At 41.5% G+C, this 17,644-nt stretch overlaps 3 protein-coding genes across 5 annotated transcripts; 1 reads left to right on the top strand and 2 right to left on the bottom strand.

Moving 5' to 3' along the window:
• Nucleotides 1–91: 91 nt before the first annotated feature.
• Nucleotides 92–5,120, top strand: fam151b (family with sequence similarity 151 member B). 2 transcript variants are annotated; one of them, XM_053610482.1, is made up of 6 exons: nt 92–273; nt 511–642; nt 1,813–1,972; nt 3,128–3,345; nt 3,666–3,801; nt 4,771–5,120. In XM_053610482.1, exons 1-6 carry the CDS (start codon nt 159–161, stop codon nt 4,940–4,942), a joined length of 933 nt encoding a protein of 310 aa, XP_053466457.1. In that variant the 5' UTR covers nt 92–158; the 3' UTR covers nt 4,943–5,120. The 2 variants fall into 2 exon arrangements, with proteins under 2 accessions (XP_053466457.1, XP_053466456.1); XM_053610481.1 differs by having other exon boundaries at nt 508–642.
• On the bottom strand, nt 5,104–9,696 carry ankrd34bb (ankyrin repeat domain 34Bb). Its single transcript, XM_053610476.1, has 3 exons — nt 9,159–9,696; nt 7,097–7,383; nt 5,104–6,677 (listed from the first exon to the last, which is right to left on the bottom strand). The coding sequence occupies exons 2-3, from the start codon at nt 7,336–7,338 to the stop codon at nt 5,192–5,194; spliced, it is 1,728 nt and encodes a 575-aa protein (XP_053466451.1). The 5' UTR covers nt 7,339–7,383; nt 9,159–9,696; the 3' UTR covers nt 5,104–5,191.
• Nucleotides 9,697–10,267: 571 nt separating this feature from the next.
• On the bottom strand, nt 10,268–16,123 carry dhfr (dihydrofolate reductase). Of its 2 annotated transcripts, XM_053610489.1 has the most exons (6): nt 15,845–16,123; nt 15,050–15,099; nt 14,805–14,910; nt 14,577–14,703; nt 12,495–12,610; nt 10,268–11,143 (listed from the first exon to the last, which is right to left on the bottom strand). In XM_053610489.1, exons 1-6 carry the CDS (start codon nt 15,934–15,936, stop codon nt 11,062–11,064), a joined length of 573 nt encoding a protein of 190 aa, XP_053466464.1. In that variant the 5' UTR covers nt 15,937–16,123; the 3' UTR covers nt 10,268–11,061. The 2 variants fall into 2 exon arrangements, with proteins under 2 accessions (XP_053466464.1, XP_053466465.1); XM_053610490.1 differs by lacking the exon at nt 15,050–15,099 and having other exon boundaries at nt 15,845–15,900.
• Between the last annotated feature and the right edge of the window lie 1,521 nt (nt 16,124–17,644).

The raw sequence follows: 17,644 nt of genomic DNA, 5'->3' as shown, positions 1-17,644 counted from the left end.
CGCCAATGATGGGAATCAACCCCCCCGCAGCGTTAACACTTAATGTACTTGATTTCCAAGCATGCAACAAACCGGAAGTGTGCGCGCTTGATTCCGTCCGTGCGGAAACGTGGATCAAATGTTTTGCTCGTGTTTAGTCCGATATTTGATTGAAGTCTATGGGGTTAAAGAAACTCGGTGTGCGCCGGTTTTGTGTGTTCGCCCTGGTCGTCGCTGCAGTTGTGACATGGACCATCTGCTTTATTAAGTCTGAAGCGCCATCAAGTGCCACAGGTTAGTTATTCATCTCACTTTAGCTTGTTTTCCGGAACCTCAGAAACTGCTTTGTTGTGACATTTACTTTTGCATTACAGCGCGTATATATTTAATATTTGATGTAAAGACAACAGAGCCAGTACACATGGCCTTATTACTAACCAGGGCTTGTTTTTGTTAGATCGGTTCTGCCTGCACTGTTTTCTTTGTCGCATGTTGCATTTAGTTGTAAACAAACTAAAACTTTTTCAGCAGCTGTAGGATCAATGCCTGACCAGACTCTGGACTACTTCCTGAAGAAAGGCACTATAAAGGTCCATGATGCTGCAGATATCCAGTGGTATCATGCAGCCAACAGCAAGGACAAGATCACTGAAGCACTCCAAGGTCAGAGTGTAAATTATACACATCAAAACTATTTCTTATTTATTCAAATGTTCCCACTCAGGGCTGTGATATTATTATTATTATTATTATTATTATTATTATTATTAAATAGACACCTAATCCGGTCATCGATATCACTGACCATCATTGTTGCCAATCCTTTTCAGGGGAAAGTAGCTAATGCATGCTCAAAAAGAAGGCCAGAAGTGGACACGTCATGTCCTAGACATTGTCATCATTTGCATATCAAAACGTGATACATTTTCTGAATAGAACAGAATATCACAATACATAAAAATAGGTTACAATTTATTTCTTATGGAAAGAAATATAATTTCTTCTATCTGCAGTTTTTTGTTAATATGTTTTCACAAAATATTTTCATTTCAAGAGCTGGATAGTTGCTAAGTATCGTCTAGATTGGTTGCTAGGCTCTTTTTTTTTTTTTTCTTCCTTAAACAAAATAAAGCTTAAGGGGTCTAAAACATCACCAAATCTAGCTAGAAAGACTGAAAAAAAAGTCACTAGGGTTAGGGTTAGTCACCAGATAAGGGTCATGGACGAATTTGCATATTTGTTGACACATCATGATCATTTTCATAATGTGTTATGATATTCAAAATGTGTTACATGAAGAAGGAAAGACTTTTTGGAGTCCCTTAAGAAACAATGGACAATGGTGATCAGTGATTAGTCATGGGTGGAAAATGTTGATTAGTTGCTGGGAACATCAGCTTGTGCAAGAGCAACTCAGTCAGGCTTTATACACTGCTGTCACCAAAATCTGGTGACAAAGTCTCTGCTTTGGGAAGACTGAATTAACAATAGTTAAAATAATAGTTATAATGTTCCCACTCAGGGAACATGAGGCTTTATATTATATTCTTTTTGAATAAATGACTAATCCAGTAATTAACATCATTGAGTAGATCCCATTCTTGATTTTTTTTTTTTTTTTTTTTTTTTTTAAAAAGGCATAATTTGTTCATAAATTATGCATCCTTAGAACTTCATATGTTTATTCCTAACTAGTTTTGATTTGGGAATATGGGGAGTGTAAATCAAGGAGATAAGAACAAACCAACCAGTCACTGCAGAACACCAGTGGGGAAGTGAAATGCTGTGCAGGACATTGTTGGATTAGGCTCTTTCTTATCATTTGCCTGCAAGATAGCACACAGATGATTGAAGCCGATGTACTTCTCCGGGGTCGCGACCCAAAGGAACCCATAATGGCACATCCACCAGATAATGACAGTGACATCACACTGCGAGACTGGCTGAAAATGGTGGTGAACTCAGACAAAGGGATCAAACTGGACTTTAAAAGGTTGGTTAGTAGGTATTTTAATGTAAACAAAAAGGAAATTGTATCTCTATTTTAAACGTTTCCCACATAAATACAAGGCCAAAGTGTAGCCTGCATCACTTCTTTTTGTTGCCTGAACTCTGTCTGATCTGAAAAAGCAGTTTCATAATGTACTTGTCCGAAGGCGCCTGAAGGCCAATTTATACTTGTGCATTAACACATATTTGCATCTTTGTGTTGTGATGCGTAGAGGTGGGTCATGAGTAAACGTGGCACACAAAGACGCAGATGATTTTACACACTTACTATGTGATGTGTGTTTCTTCTGTGCTACGCGTCGAGCTGGGAGCCATGTCAGATTACGTACACAAAAACAGTTTCGTGAGACGTTAACGTTTCTTTTGTAGGTTTAATCAAATTGTTTAAATCAGAGTAATACTGTTGAAAGTACATTTGAAGTGCAAACAATAAAATGTTAAACAATAAAGGGTGAACAATGAAATTTTCCCTCATTGCATCCAGTTCTTTCACCTTCTATAGACGAGCTCATTCTCCAAAACCGCCTTCTGAAATTGTAGCAATGGAAACAGATGAAAAAATGCTGTCAAAATTTCAGTGTAGACCTATTCAATCTTAGTTTCTCAGACCGGTGTGTAAACCACAGCAACTCCATAAATATAAAATCTAAACCATCGTCAGTCAGTGATTGATTTGATTTGAATTGTGGATTTAAACTCTAGTTACATGGAAGTGCTTATATACAAAAGCCATTCATAGTGATGAATACAGACGAGTTGAAACATTTCAGATACACATTCAGTGAGACTTCACGTGGTTTATAATTAAATACACAAGATTTATTTTTTTTCCAGCACAAAATTGTCTGTGTTATCTTCTGTTTATTATTCCTACAATGAAACACACAATTCACACTGTTTTTCTACTTTTCTTCACTGTGTAAATAAGTAAGTTCTGGTGTGGTTCATGCGACAGCGCCTCCTAGAGGACATGCTCACTTTGCAGGCATGTCTGAATACTTCACCCTGTGCGAGCATAGTGCACAAAGAAGTATAAATCGGTCTTGAGTCAACACAGCTGGGCAGGGAAATACAAATGGTGCTGGACTCAGACCCTCCAGAGCTAGATTGTCCATCCCAGTGTCTTTGTTCTCTGTAGTCTAGAAGCAGTTGAGGAGTCAATGGCACTTCTGGACAAGGTTCGAGATCAATTGAAGGGGCCTGTGTGGATCAACGCAGACATCCTGCCTGGGCCTGGAGGCATGGCCACACCTTTAGATGCACAGGGCTTTTTACAAGCAGTGGCTATGAAAGCAGAGGGAGACGTGCTTTCTTTGGGCTGGACCACTGGATGGTCTCCAAATACAGACAACCCAGGTAAAACATGCCTTTGTTCTGGGTGGCAGTTCTTCTTGCATAGACATCAATATGTATTGACTTGGTGCATATTATATATAAAATCTACAATTATGATGGTGTTTGAAGGTCTATTGGATGAAATCATTCTTTTAATATTAGTTGGAAAATGGCCCATTTAACTTGGTGTGGTGTTCCCATATCCTGTTTTCTGATTAATGCCACAATTATAGGAGGAATCTTGAGGAGGCCAAAGGAGTTCTTGATTGACTCAGTTTTTAATACCAATTGATGTTGCACTTGACCATGATTCTGTTTTTGTATCCTGTATGGGATCTAAGGTTACAGCTGGGAGATGGTTCAGCAGATGGAGGCAGTGTGTAAGAACCTGACACAGCCTGTGACATTCCCAGTGCGAGCAGCTCTTTTACCCCAGTCCTTCGTTCAATTCCAGTGGCTCTTGCAGCAGTCAGACAGGTGGGACTTTTCATTTCTGTGTCAGTCTCAGCAGCCCATCAGTATTCAGTATACCAAAGACAGTTAAGGCTGTGCTGCAGCCTGTTTGCTTCTTAAGTACTTGCTAGTACTGAACTGTTGATTGCCTGCTTGATTGGATTCATGTTGTGGAACAAAAACAGTTCATCAGAATGCCGTTGCCACACAATTGGTGTAATTTGGTGCTTGGCCCCCCAGGTATACTTGTTTGTCACCAGAATAGAAGCACTCAACTGAGCTGAAAGGTGCACTGGAAAAGTGGGGAGAGGGATCACATAGAGAAGGTGATCTTCCTTTTCCAGGTCTAGTGCACCTCAGAGGTCTGGTGCACTAGAGGTGCAACTTAATGCTGTCCTTCACTGCGGTAGCACATGAAATATTTGTCAGCCCAATACAGCAAGTAGACACACTGATGTGTTTATCAAAGTCTTGTCAGTGGGATTTTCTTGTTAGCAATGTTGGTACCTCTAAATGTCTGTATGTAAATTTTGACATCTTTTCAATGGTAAGGAAAATGCAGACCCGTTTCTTCTAAACACTTACAATTTGTGTAGTAACCTGACTCGGAAACTCCAATGGACACCCCATAGAATGAATGTTCCTTCCAAATAACGAGAAACAAAAACATCTGGACTTTCATCTTCTGGCAAATGTATAATGAAACCTTCTGGGTGCTCAGAATTTGATTCGTTTGGTACCATATCAAGAATACCTTGAATTGAGTCATGATGTGGTTAATTTAGTCTGTAATCAACCAAGTAGGCAAAAGCACTAGGGTTTGAAATTAAATACTGTGGTTGCCTTAGTTACAGTACTTACCCATATCCAGTATTCTAACAATGATGATTTGATGTTGCTGATCCCAATATGCACTCCACTGGATTTGGGGTATTAATCTATGCTTCATCTCACGAAAATATTTTCCACTTAGTGTCCATCTCTCTCTTTCAGATACACTCTGACCATATGGACAGGCCAGAGTGATGTGCTGAATGTGGAGCATCTGTTACCCTACAGGCAAAGCGTCAGCAAGTCCAGAATCTACTACGATCTCTTAGAGAATCAGATTTCAAAGTTTAAAAGCTTACCTGGGTACACCATGTCACAGTTAGAACAGAGCTAGGAGTTACTCTCTATTAAAGTAATGTGGTAAAAGTGTATATTTACTGTTTATTAGCGGCTTTTTAATTTTCAGTGTCACAGAATTTATTTTTTAGCTGCTCTTTTTCTCCTTTATGATGTTTAACAGTGAACATATAGCAAATATTTTGTCCAATGGCTGATTAATAATAAATATTCAAACACTATTTCCTTCATGTGAGCACTGACTTGATATCGGATACAGCACTGTGCAAATGTACATTAATGCACTTTATTGTCCACAAATCTCCCCAAAGTTGGCCAGACGGTTAATCTGCTCCGTTTGCATGGAGTGTCGTCTCAGTAGAGTCTTTTTGGTCTTCTGGTCTCGGGGAAGGCTAGGGGCACAGGGCACAAAATGCCTTTGACCAGGAGCAATGGGTATGGTTACATTGCCAGGACCAGGTTTTATTCCCCGATCAGCGCCAGTGCTGGTGATGTTAACTTTGATATCTGGAATGGGTGCATGTGGGTTTAGTGGTGGCAGGTAGCCTGGCCGAGTGTGTGCGATATGATCCAGCAGAAGAGCCCCAGACCCTCTGCGCTCCATCATCGCTGGGCTTCTCCTTTGGACTATGCTTTCCAGAGACTCCCTTGAGCCAGACAGGGTGGAGGATCGGCTGTAAACTAGCTTACGCTTTTCTGTTCCACCCATTGTGACGGCTTTGCCAAGCTCGTCTGAGTGCTGACTCCCAAACTGAGGAAGTTGGGAGTCTGAGCTGTAGTGGTCCATCCCAATGTTGCGGCGGCGGACTACATCCTTCAGGCTGGACACAGCCAGGTTGGGCAGGCAGTCTGGGTCTTTATCCGTAGGAACGGTCTCGCTGCCGGAGGCTTCTTTAAGTAGGTTCTGGTGTGAGGAGGAATGTGGCAGTGAAACACCATCATAGGACATTTTCCTGCTTAGCCACTTCGCCTCTTTCTTTTGTTCTTTCTCTGCTTCAGTTGCTTTATCCAAGGCTCTGAGCAGACCGGTGGCATCCATGCTTTGATGACGTGCAACTGGTGGTGCTCTTTGAGACAAACGACGATGACTGTTAAAGCCAAAAGAGAGCTCTTCTTCTGGGGTGATATCTAGGAGCTCCTCTGTGAAGGACAAGGCCTTGCTTTGCTGCAGCAACAGAGATGGTGGGATCTTTAGCCATGGCTCAGAGTGTAGCCTTTGAAGGTGAAGAAGCTTGGCTACACCGGCTGCTCGCAATGGACTTGGGTCCCGTGTAGGTGACCCTCCCCTTGAATTAGTTGTGGTTGCAGGGGTAGAACCGACTGCTTGGTTTTCTGCCAGGTGTAAAAAGGCATTTTGTGACTGGCTTGAATCAGAGGAGACATGAGAAGGAGAGAGTTTAATTTCAGAGGGTGACATGCAGACAGTAGGGACACAATGCAACCTATCGTCCAAATCTGGTGGTGGAGGGACATTCAGATACTGTTTGGTCATTAGTCTGCCAGAGGGGAGTTTATCTGTGGTAATAATTATGACCTCCTTGCCTTTGGCCTTAAAGGCATCTAGTAACACTCGCAGAGCTTCCTTGTCACCAGCGTTAACAGCATACACTAGTGCAGAGGAACCGGAGTGGTCTTCTAAACTCAAGTCAGCTCCACTGGACAGCAGCTGGGACAAAACCTCCTCCCCAGATCGCTCCACACAAGCATGCATTAGAGCCGTCTTACCCAATTTGTCCTGAATATTTGGGTCAGCACCATTCTCCAGCAGATACCTGTGGAAACAAATGGAATTACCATTTGATTACAGGAAGTCCTAAAAAAGAATTCATCTTCAACATCTAGTTCGACTCATTGGACAGTTATTAAACCCTGCTGTACAAAAAGTACATCTAACCTGGTATTAAGCTGACAACTGAATGCTGGGACAGCTGGGATATCACCAAAGCATGCTGTAGTTAGCATAGTTGTTATGCAGCTTCCCTGCTGTTGAGTCTAATTTGTTAGGAGACTCAACCATGCTAATTATTTGGCCTTCCAGTACAGGCCTTCAATCAGCAATGATGCAACCTTAAAATAAGTATGCATTACTATAGCCTCAGTAATGCTGAAAACTGGGTCTGATGGTGGTCAGTTTGGTGGTGTTTGCAAATGACAAATCATTGTGTCAACCAGAAACTTGAGCAGTGTATACCTGACTATCTTGTGTTTGGGCACACTCTGAGCATCACTGTGGTGAGTCTTGCAGGCAATCATCAGTGGTGTCTCTCCACGCTCATTGCTCTCATTAATATAAGCCCCACCTTCCAGGAGCAGACGTGTCAGCCGCAAACGACAAAGATAAACAGCCTTTAAAAGGGAGTTGCCGTCGGTCCACACCTCTGTGGAGTCCTCCATGACCTCTTGCTGCTTCAGACAGGCAGATGGCTCTATCATTTAAGGACTCATGGACAAGTTGGAGGGTGCCTGAGCTTTGGAGAGCTGCCAGTGGAAGACAGTTCAGATAGTCAGGCATGTAGTTCTAATCTTTATGCTGTATGGTAGTATGTACTTGACTATTAAACCATGCAAAATAGATTATAGTTTTCATTTATTGCTAGATGTCATTGTTCTGGATCAGAATTTTCCTTAAATAAGCATGCTAGCTGTATCTCCATAGTTTGTTCCTCCTAAACCAGCACTAATGACGTAAAAATGTTTCAATAACCATGGTGCCACATCAAAATAGTATGTCAAAGACACAAGCTCTCTCGTTTATTTAACCTCTTTGCATAAGTCTCTAGATTACGCAATCAACCCAAGGTTATATATATTTTTTTCTCTTCAATATGGAAACTGAAGTCACGATGTGAAAGTTCTGCCTTAACTTCTTTTCTTTTTTTTTTTTTTTAAAAAAAAAACAACAAAGAATGGGAAAAAAATAGGTGGGCAGAATGCAAGGCCCTGATCTATCCTTCACCCTTTTAGATTGTGCCAGGCATGATCAGACTGCATTTGCTAAGAGCAAAATTGGGGAAGAAAACATGCTGAGTTATTGAAAGGATTAAACTTCTCCTTTGGCTTGCTGATGCAGGCTATTGTGTTTATGACCTTGTCCTCAAATCTAAACATGCAACTCCAAAGTCTGTCGCATTTTAGTTGCATAAAATGAGAGCTACATTTTTGCTGGAGACAGAACGTTCAAGCTTTTAAATGTAAGCTCAAATTGTAATTGTAAATGTTTCTCAGCACACTGTACATAGACTTAAGTAGTTTGGAGACATTTTTTATAAAGAGAGATGGACATTAAACTGCTTTGAGGAGCGAAATGGCTTGACATTTAGCTGAAGCTTGAGATACAGGAGTTGCTCATACTTTTACCTTTGCAGGACAAATTTAATTAGTTAACTAAGGATTTTATAAATAAATCAACAAGTTCAGCTGGGCAATGTACTTGAAAGACTATATGTTGGTTTACTCAGTGTTTTAGTTTATGTGAATAGCATTGATCTCCATCTAAATGTTGTGGACCTTTTACGGAAACTAATTACACCATGCCCAAATTTATCAGCATGGTGTACATGAAATAAAAATATGCAAGTTGGAAATGGCATGTGCAACCCTCTTGATTGGAGTACACACACTCCACCGGTAGCACACCTAAGCTCTGGTTCCTAATGCTGTGCACCCCTGGGATGGCATTTATCGCCCCGGCATGCTTTGTGCGCTCTTCTCTGGGCCTTCAATCGGTCTCCTGAACAGAGAGAATCCTTAATGACTCCTCTCTCTCGGTCTGCCTGGCACTGAAGAGCGCGGAACAAACAAGCATCACTAGGCAGATCAGGACTCGAGATTGAAACACAAGTGGAACACCTCACAGGCCACTTGACGCACATGTGCAGAATGGTGATTCATGGCAGATATAATAAGCAACATCAAGCATTTGTAATTCGTTTGTGCCTATTAGTCAAGGCTTTATAAATTTAAAAAGTGCAAAAGTCAGACGTATGTCTATAAAGCTATTTTAACGCTTTTAAATAAGACCAGAACTGGATTTGTCATATAGCTCTTCGAATGAAACTATGACAGTATATTTTTACTTTCTCCGTTTGTATTTATCCGTGCAAACAATCACATTTTGCAATAATACACTATTTTAGCAGCAGCTAAACTTAATCATTACAGATTCAATACCTAATTAAATAGCGCAGGTTTCCCTGCATATACAAGAAATAAACTGTATGTAAACAATAATCCATACTCCTTGCTAAGCTTACCTCGTTTCCTGCAGATCTCTCGGTCCTCTAACAGGTTTGGTTCAAAGGGATCTCTCACTATAGCGAAAAGGCCGAGTGTTATCCAATACACCAGATCAAAAGAACTGAAGAGTCAAGAAGTGGTGGCTAAATGAGCCCGAGTGCATTTGAATGTGTGTGCGAGAGAATGGGAGCGTGAACGAGGGCGCAAGAGAGAGAACAGGTGTGTGAGCTCTCAGGTCTGGAGGCAGGCGGTACCTTACAGTAGAGCGTGTGCACATGAGAGAGAGAGAGAGGGGGGGGGGGGGCAAGCAGCAACATGACGGCAGCTTTCGCATATCGAGCGTCAACACAGGATCGGGTTATTATTCTGACGTGAATGAGGTGGCTGAGCTTGGAGGTATGCCGCCTCCACAACCAACACAGTTCTCCTGTCCCCGCGTCCCTGACCTAAAGGCCGCAGTGGCGTGCTTGCATCACCACGACGCTGTTTCTTCTTTCCTCCCATGATGTGGTGATGCTAACACGGTGGCTTTGACGGTGCTGACGAGGAAAGCGGTTGGTGTACTTTGTCCAGAACACAATATAGCAATCAATTAAAGATGGAGTGAAAAAAGGGAGGAGAATATTGATAGTGACAATACTATCAATAATTTTACATCTTTACTGAGAATCCAGTTTCTCATCATTCTACTGTCTCAGTTCATCTCAACAGTGAACATACAAAAATAACAGCTCAAAGTTCCCCTTCAATTATAGTTAATTAATGATAACTATATACTTGTTTCAGGTTAGTTAAAGTTTAACATACACCGACTGGTTTTATTTCACATTAGCGAAGGGGGCATGGCTTCCTGGGGTGTTCAACATGTCTGTTTTGTCTGTCTTAAAACTGAAAGAATGTAAGACTTTGAGGCATGAATAATTTTGTACATGTAAACAAGAAATTAAAGTGAGACCAAATCCCTTAAGTTACAAACAACAAGAAAACAAAACCTTCATAAGATTAATCAATGCATTCTGATTAACACACATCTGCAGTAATCCTGGCTGTTTGTCTTAAAACACATCAGGAAATGACTAAACATCCTGACATTTTCCTGTTTTTTTTATTTATTTATTTTTTTATGGCTTCATATAAAAGTATGAACTTAGTCTAAATTTCACTGTAGTCTAAATTATTTATGTCTCTGTTCCTTTTAGATCTTTATGGTCATAATTGACAAACAAAATCAGACAGTGTACTACAACACAGACACAATATAAACACACTATATTTAACACCACCACAACATATTGAGTGTATATTTACGCAACCGGTGGAGGGTTGGGGGGCTGGCCTGCCCATCAGACTAATTTCCAGCTTAGTTTTAGCCTCCTGCTGGGACCTGAAACCAATCAGCCTCAAAGGTTAGAGTGGATTGCAGGCTTTGGATGTTGTTAGACAGGGCTGTTTAAAGGGCTGGGGCATTAATGTGGGAATAAAAAGTGAGCGTGTGTTTGTGTGCGTGATCCATAAAGGTTTGTATTCAACCTAAGCACACGAGAACCTCTGTCAGTAATTAGCTCTCGACACAAAAGGCGGAATGCATATTTATGAGAGGAGCAAGGACCGGCCACAGGGGTTGGGCTAAACACCAGCCTTCTCTCTCTTGCACACACACAATCTCCAATTGCGATGACAAGGCAAGGATGAAACGCAGAGATGAAGAGGCTTTGACTGGTTGAAACTAGAACATTAACAGCTGGAACAGCGTTTAAATCTTTTGATTTTCAGTTTCAGAGAACTACCATGTGATTTCAGTGAGGACTTGACGTTACTTGGCTACAGAAACAGTGTCCATGAGCAGATGCTATCGCCTCACACACACTGATCTCAGTAAATAAGCAGACGTGTGTGTGTAAGGTCTTTCAGCACCACTCATCACTGTTCCACACTCTCATACACTTCAAATACATACTGCAGCCCATTTTCCTCCTGCAACCCCGCCGGCACTCCAGGGAACCTGAGCGAAGAAACGGCAAGAGAAACAGGACACACTTTTAGAAGAAAACAAGAAAAATCACATCTTGTCATATTCTGTCTCACTATCTAAGGCACTTTTATCCAAAGTGGCTCCCATGAAGCTCAGAGTTGACTGAGTTTACACGGGATTAGACCACCGTGCTGTTAAGCTCTGGCTCCTGATCAGTCAGAAGGATGTGGCGTTGATTAATTTTCCATAACAGCAGCTCTGACAATAGTGCAGCTGCAAATAACAGGTTAATATTAATGCAGTCGTTCTAATTTGTTCTCGTTTCTATAGTAACAGCTCGTTCACAGGGAATTGTGCGAATTATAAACATGTGCGGAAACACCTTGCTTTGGTGAGGCCATCTGCGAGACATTTATGGAAGGGGTCTCTAGCATCGGCACTTTGTAACATTCAGAGGTAAAGCTCTAACTGACAGTTACACAGGAAGAAAAAAAATTTTGTATTAATACAAAAATAGTTAGTATAAGCTGTCACCCTTAAGGGACATTATTATTATTTTTTAAATCCTCACAAATAAAACAATTCCACAAGATCCTAGAGGTAAGTGAAGTCTTTAGAGAGTCTGAATATCTGTAGCTGGCTGATGCGTTTCAGTTTGAGCTACGTACATCCGTCTACGAATCTAGCAGTGAAACTAAACTGTTTATACGAACACCTGCACACAGTGCACATCTGTTCAATGAGATGATAATAATAATAATAATAATAATAATAATGATAATAATAATAGCGCATCATCCTCCCAGTGTTCCTCCAGGTGCCACTCCAAATGGGTGTCTGAGTGGAAGTACTTGACATTAACGCCTCGGGCCATTTTTGTGTTCTGCGAGAGCCTTTTAGGGCTTTTCTAGAATCTCTGTCCACTGTTTAAGATTCACTTTGGTATGCTAAACACAAGCGACCCGTGTGTGCATGCAAGCCAACAAATCCATTTGCACCATTGTAATGGAAAAAAATGGAGCACTTCAAGCCAGTGTGGCCATCGTGCTACGGAAGGCCATGGAGAACCGGATCAGTGCTTAAGCTTTTGGAGAAGGAGAAGCAGGATGAGAGCTTTTGTGTGATTTCAAATAGAACCTGAAAACAATAGATTCCACAGAGGTAAAGTTCTCCTCTTTGGTTATTAAGCCCTATTAATCTAGCTACTGGGACAGTTCCTGTTGTCCTAGTGACGTACAGAATGACAATTTCGACATTATCTTGAATCCTTTGGCTCAGATACGTTGCACCGTTACCGATCGGAAAGATGAATTTCCTTTGGCAGAACGCAAGAAAGAAATGATACTAGAAAAAAAAAGGCAAAGTGACTTGTTTCACTCACTCGGGGAGGAGCCTGAACTTGTCTAGATTGATGTTAGGAATGAACGTGTCGCAGTCAAACTGCTTCAGCATCCTTGTTACAAACAGACGCTGGTGTGCCGAGCTCTCCATCACCTCCTACCAGAAATGAGACATTTCACAAATATGAGAAACTCTCAAGAAGTGTTCACAAATGGTAACAGATCCCTTATCATCTCTCCAAATACAACCCAAATTCCAAAAAATTTGATTAGCAAATCTCATAAACTCATGTGTTATTCACAACAGAACAGAGAAAACATATCAAATGTTTAAACTGAGGAAATGTACCATTTTAAAGAAAAAAAAAGAAGGTAATTTTGAATTTGATGGCCACAACACATCTAAAAAAAATCTGGGACGGGGCAACAAAAGTAAGTGTTACTAAAAAGAAACAGCTGGAGGGTAATTGGCAACAGGTCAGTAACATGAAACAGTACATCTTTCAGAAGTAAAGAGGAGCAGAGGTTCACCAATCTGCCCAATATTTCAAGCCTTTTTTTTGTTTTAATCTTGATTATGGTTTACAGCTCATGGAAATCAAAAATCCAGTATCTTAAAATATTAGAATAAAGAATTTATACTGCAGAAATGTCGACCTGAGAAGAGTTCTAATCAGCTAATTAACTCAAAACACCTGCAAAGGTTTCCTGAGGCTTTAATCTCTCAGTCTGTTTCAGTACACACAATCCCAATCATGGGGAAGATGAAAGTAAATTTTAGAGCACTTCATGCTTCCATCTGCTGACGAGCTTTATGGAGATGCTGATTTCCTTCTCCAGCAAGACTTGTCACCTGCCCACAGTGCCAAAACTACTAGTAACTGGTTTGTTTACCATGGTATTACTGTGCTTGATTGCCCAGCCAACTCACCTGACCTGAACCCCATAGAGATTGTATGAAAGAAACCAGACCCAACAATACAGACAAGCTGAAGACCGCCATCAAAGCAACCTGGGCTTCCAGAACACCTCAGCAGTGCCACAGGCTGATCGCCTCCATGCCACGCCAGATTTTTGATTTCCATGAGCTGTAACCCGTAATCATCAAGATTAAAACAAAAAAAGGGCTTGAAATATTTCACTTTATGTGTAATTAATCTAGAATATATGAAAGTTCCACTTTTTGAATCAAATTACAGGGAAAAAAAAAGAACTTTTCCATGATATAAAATTTTTTGAGATGCCCCTGTATATGTTTGTTAACATACTGTGTGTCAAGTGTATTGTGTATAGTAGAAATATGTGAGTACCCTGATATGATATTTTAGTCATATTCACTGTGAAGGTCATTCATAACTTCACAAAAGGATGATCTTCCTCGGGGACAGCAGTGAATACTGCTCAAAAACATTCTACAAGAAGCGTCTCGGAGATAAAGAGAGGCAGAGGGAGGAGTAGGAGAAATGCGAAACAGTACCATGGAGAAAGAAGGGGGCTTTTGTAAAAAGCGTCCTTGAGCATCACAGTTGCCATGCCTACCAAATGGAGAGCCGAGGGACTGCAAGAAACATGCGACATGGTGTGTGCGCGCGTGTGTATTTATAGTTAGAAACTTTAGTGCCATACAACGCATTGAAAACTGCAGACACTGGAGACGAGCTCAGACATTTTATTCTCCCCCACCCTGCCCCGAATGTATGCGATAATTATCTGCTGTAGTAGTGAACAGGGTGTGTAATTGAGACACATCCATTATATATCTTTTGTGGTAAATTTGGTGTGGTTTAAGATACGTCCACAGTATAGTGATACCATGTTTGTACACGTTCTCTAATGTGGTTTGGGACACGTCCACAGTGGAATGATGTTTAGGTGGCCTATATAGGTGTGATATACAGTGGACTGTATATTAGTGGAGATGATTTTAACAATGCTCATATGGCCTATATAGTGACCAGGGTGCGGTTTGGGACACATCCGCAGTGGACTTACAATAGTGAGGCAGGCACTGGTCGTGGTCCTCTGGAATTTTCTGTATTGAATTTGGTGTGTGGTTTGGGACTGGTGATGTTTATGTGAGGAAAGATGAACAGCTGATGGGATGTGTGTGTGTGGTATGTGACCTTGTACAGCGAGCTCCCACCAATGATCCACACTTGATCAGCTTGAGCCTCAAGCTCTGGATTCTCCAGAAGACGGAGCGCAGAGCTAAAGTCAGCTGCTAGGTAGTGTGCTCCCTCAGGAGCAGTCCTAAATCGAATAAAAAAACAAAAACCCTGTTAATCAAAAATCATTGATTTCAGATCAACACATTGCTCCAGTAAAAGGAGGGCATCCACCAAGGTTCTTACTTGAGTTCTCGGCTCAGGACTACGTTGATTCTGTTCTTGAGAGGCCGGTTCTGTGCCGGTATCGAGAACCATGTCTTCCTGCCCATGATGACCATGTTCTTTTTACCTGTCACGTCACATCATGTACACACACACACACACACACACTCTGTTTACAAGCAGTGTGTACAGTATAATACAGAACAAACGTACATTTGGTAAACCTAAAAGATGTGAAGAAGGAGGAGGTTGAGGTTTTGGTTGACCTTCTACAGTAGGAGTCATGGTCATCTTCTGAAAGTGCTTGAACTCTTTACTGCAAACACATAACAGTGGATATTAAAACTATAAAAGTTCAATGCTAAGAAAAATTACAAGTTCAAATCGAGCACGAACACTCAGAATTTCACCGCTATATCTGGACTAGCTACATTTTCCTTGTTATTTAGGAAAAGTACTAAATAAAAAAGCAAATGCTCAGGCTTAAAAGAGAGATAACCGTCATCCTGTCGTGGATTTTACTCGAAAATGACCATTAAAAATATACAAACACAAAACAAGAGCAGAAATATTATAAACAGGCAAAAAAAAAAAAACCCTGAGGTAATCCAGTCACACTGCAGCCTCGTGACGAAGCCGTTGCTAAATCTATAGGCTAATCCATGATGCTAAAATCCTCTGACAAAGATAAAACTTACTAAAAGTTATTATAAAATCTAACAAAACAGCTCATTTCATTAGAACGCAAACTATAAAAGACAACTCATGATTTAAAAAGGTTACAATTAATTTTAAAATAAGATAAACTGGAATAAACACTGTCTATCTAACCAGCATATTATTAATGGTACACTTCTCTAACACACACACAGTTAGCTTAGCTAAAGATAACCGACACTTCAGCTATCAGGAGAACCTGTCGGCCGAGTCCCGAACCACGCGCTACTTCCTCCCGAAGTGCACTAGCTAGGGTGTGAAACAGCCGCGTCCTGATGTACTGATGTCCTATATAGTTCACTGTGTTTACAAAACTGCGCGGTTTGGGATGCAGCCAGTCTTACCTCAGTCTTATCGGGTGCCAGGGCAGATTTCCGTTTCTCCCGATGCCCATGTCCGGACAAACCGCAACGATACAGTTCAGCACGCGACCCATAACTAACGGGTTGTTCTTCTTTGAATTGACGCGGTTGACGTACTGGATCACCGGATTAACGGGTAAATTACCTGAGTGAACTAAACAAGGTCACGCGGACATAAATTCCCGCCAGAGTTTACACCAAACGGAAATGACGTCGTTAAAAAACGACCAATAAACGGCTAAAGGATTTTATTTATTTATTTATTTATTTTTAGAAAAAGGCACTCGCACTGAGAGGTTATAAAGCTCGCAGTGCCACCTACAGGCAGACTAATGCAGTAACACGGGTTAAACATTAAGTTCATGTTATTTCACTTAAAGTGCAACAAATACTGCTTTTTGTCTAGTATAAAACATCATCATATTCACATTACAAAGATTATGTTTAGGCCAGTTTAACAAATAAAGAGTTAAATGACTTGAAAAATGTTGCTATGTTTAAATGGGTGGTCGTGCGTTTACCGTAATAAAAAAAATAATAATCCCTTATGTATTTTCAAGCTTCAGAAGTAGATTTTTAAAAAATGTCTTGGCCTTGAGACCGAAACCAGTCCAAACACAGAGCTGGACAGTTGTAGCTTAAGGTTCTAACAGAGGTTCGCTGTCAGTGCTGAGATTTGAACCCACAACCTTCTGGATTTTGATGCACTCACCATGATTAGCTGGTGGAATGAGCCTGATTTGGGCAAACACAATCCTTATGACAACATTAGTGTTAAATTAAAGTTGATAAAGTGTGTGTTTCTGGATGAGTGGTGGATTTTGTGTAGAGTTCACATTGTTGGTCCATCCATCCATCTATCTTCTACCGCTTACTCCTTTTCAGGGTCACGGGGAACCTGGAGTCTATCCCAGGGAGCATCGGGCACAAGGCGGGGTACACCCTGGACAGGGTGCCAGTCCATCGCAGGGCACAATCACATACACACTCACACACCCATTCATACACTTCGGACACTTTAGACACGCCAATCAGCCTACCATGCATGTCTTTGGACTGGGGGAGGAAACCGGAGTACCCGGAGGAAACCCCCGCAGCACGGGGAGACTCCGCACATGGCCCCGGCGGGACTCGAACTCTGGACTCACATTGTTGGTATTTAATATTATTCTGCACTTACATACTGTAAGTATGTTAGGTGTTCAGGGAAGACGTGGGTCTTTAGCTGTTTTTTGAAGATGGTGAGAGATTCTGTGGTCCGGATTGAGGTTGGAAGTTCATTCCACCACTGAGGAACAGTTAGTTTGAAGGTTCTGGAAAGGGACCTTGAGCCACACTGAGTAGGAACTACTAAGCGTCGGTCGCTAATCGATTGCAGATTGTGTGATGGAACGTAAGCCTTCAGGAGAGAGTTGAGGTAGGAGGGTGCTGATCCAGACAAGTTCTTGTAGGTGACCATCAAGGCCTTGAACTTGATGTGGGCGGCTACAGGAAGCCAGTGGAGGGAGATGAAGAGGGGTGTGACATGGGTTCTCTTGGGCTGGTTGAAGACGAGGCGTGCTGCTGCATTCTGAATCATTTGAAGGAGTCTGATGGAGCTGGCTGGGAGGCCCGAGAGTAGTGAGTCGCAGTAGTCCAGTTTTGAGATAACAAGAGCCTGGACTAGTATCTGTGTAGCCTGTTCGGTGAGGTAGGATCTGATTTTCTTGATGTTGTAAAGGATGAACCTACAGGACCGTGCAGTTGTTGAGATGTGGTCTGTAAAGGTCAAGCTGTCATCAA

The sequence above is a fragment of the Ictalurus furcatus genome, chromosome 22, assembly GCF_023375685.1.
Source record: "Ictalurus furcatus strain D&B chromosome 22, Billie_1.0, whole genome shotgun sequence".
NCBI classification, from domain to species: domain Eukaryota; kingdom Metazoa; phylum Chordata; class Actinopteri; order Siluriformes; family Ictaluridae; genus Ictalurus; species Ictalurus furcatus.
This window is presented reverse-complemented; position numbering and strand designations above follow the sequence as displayed.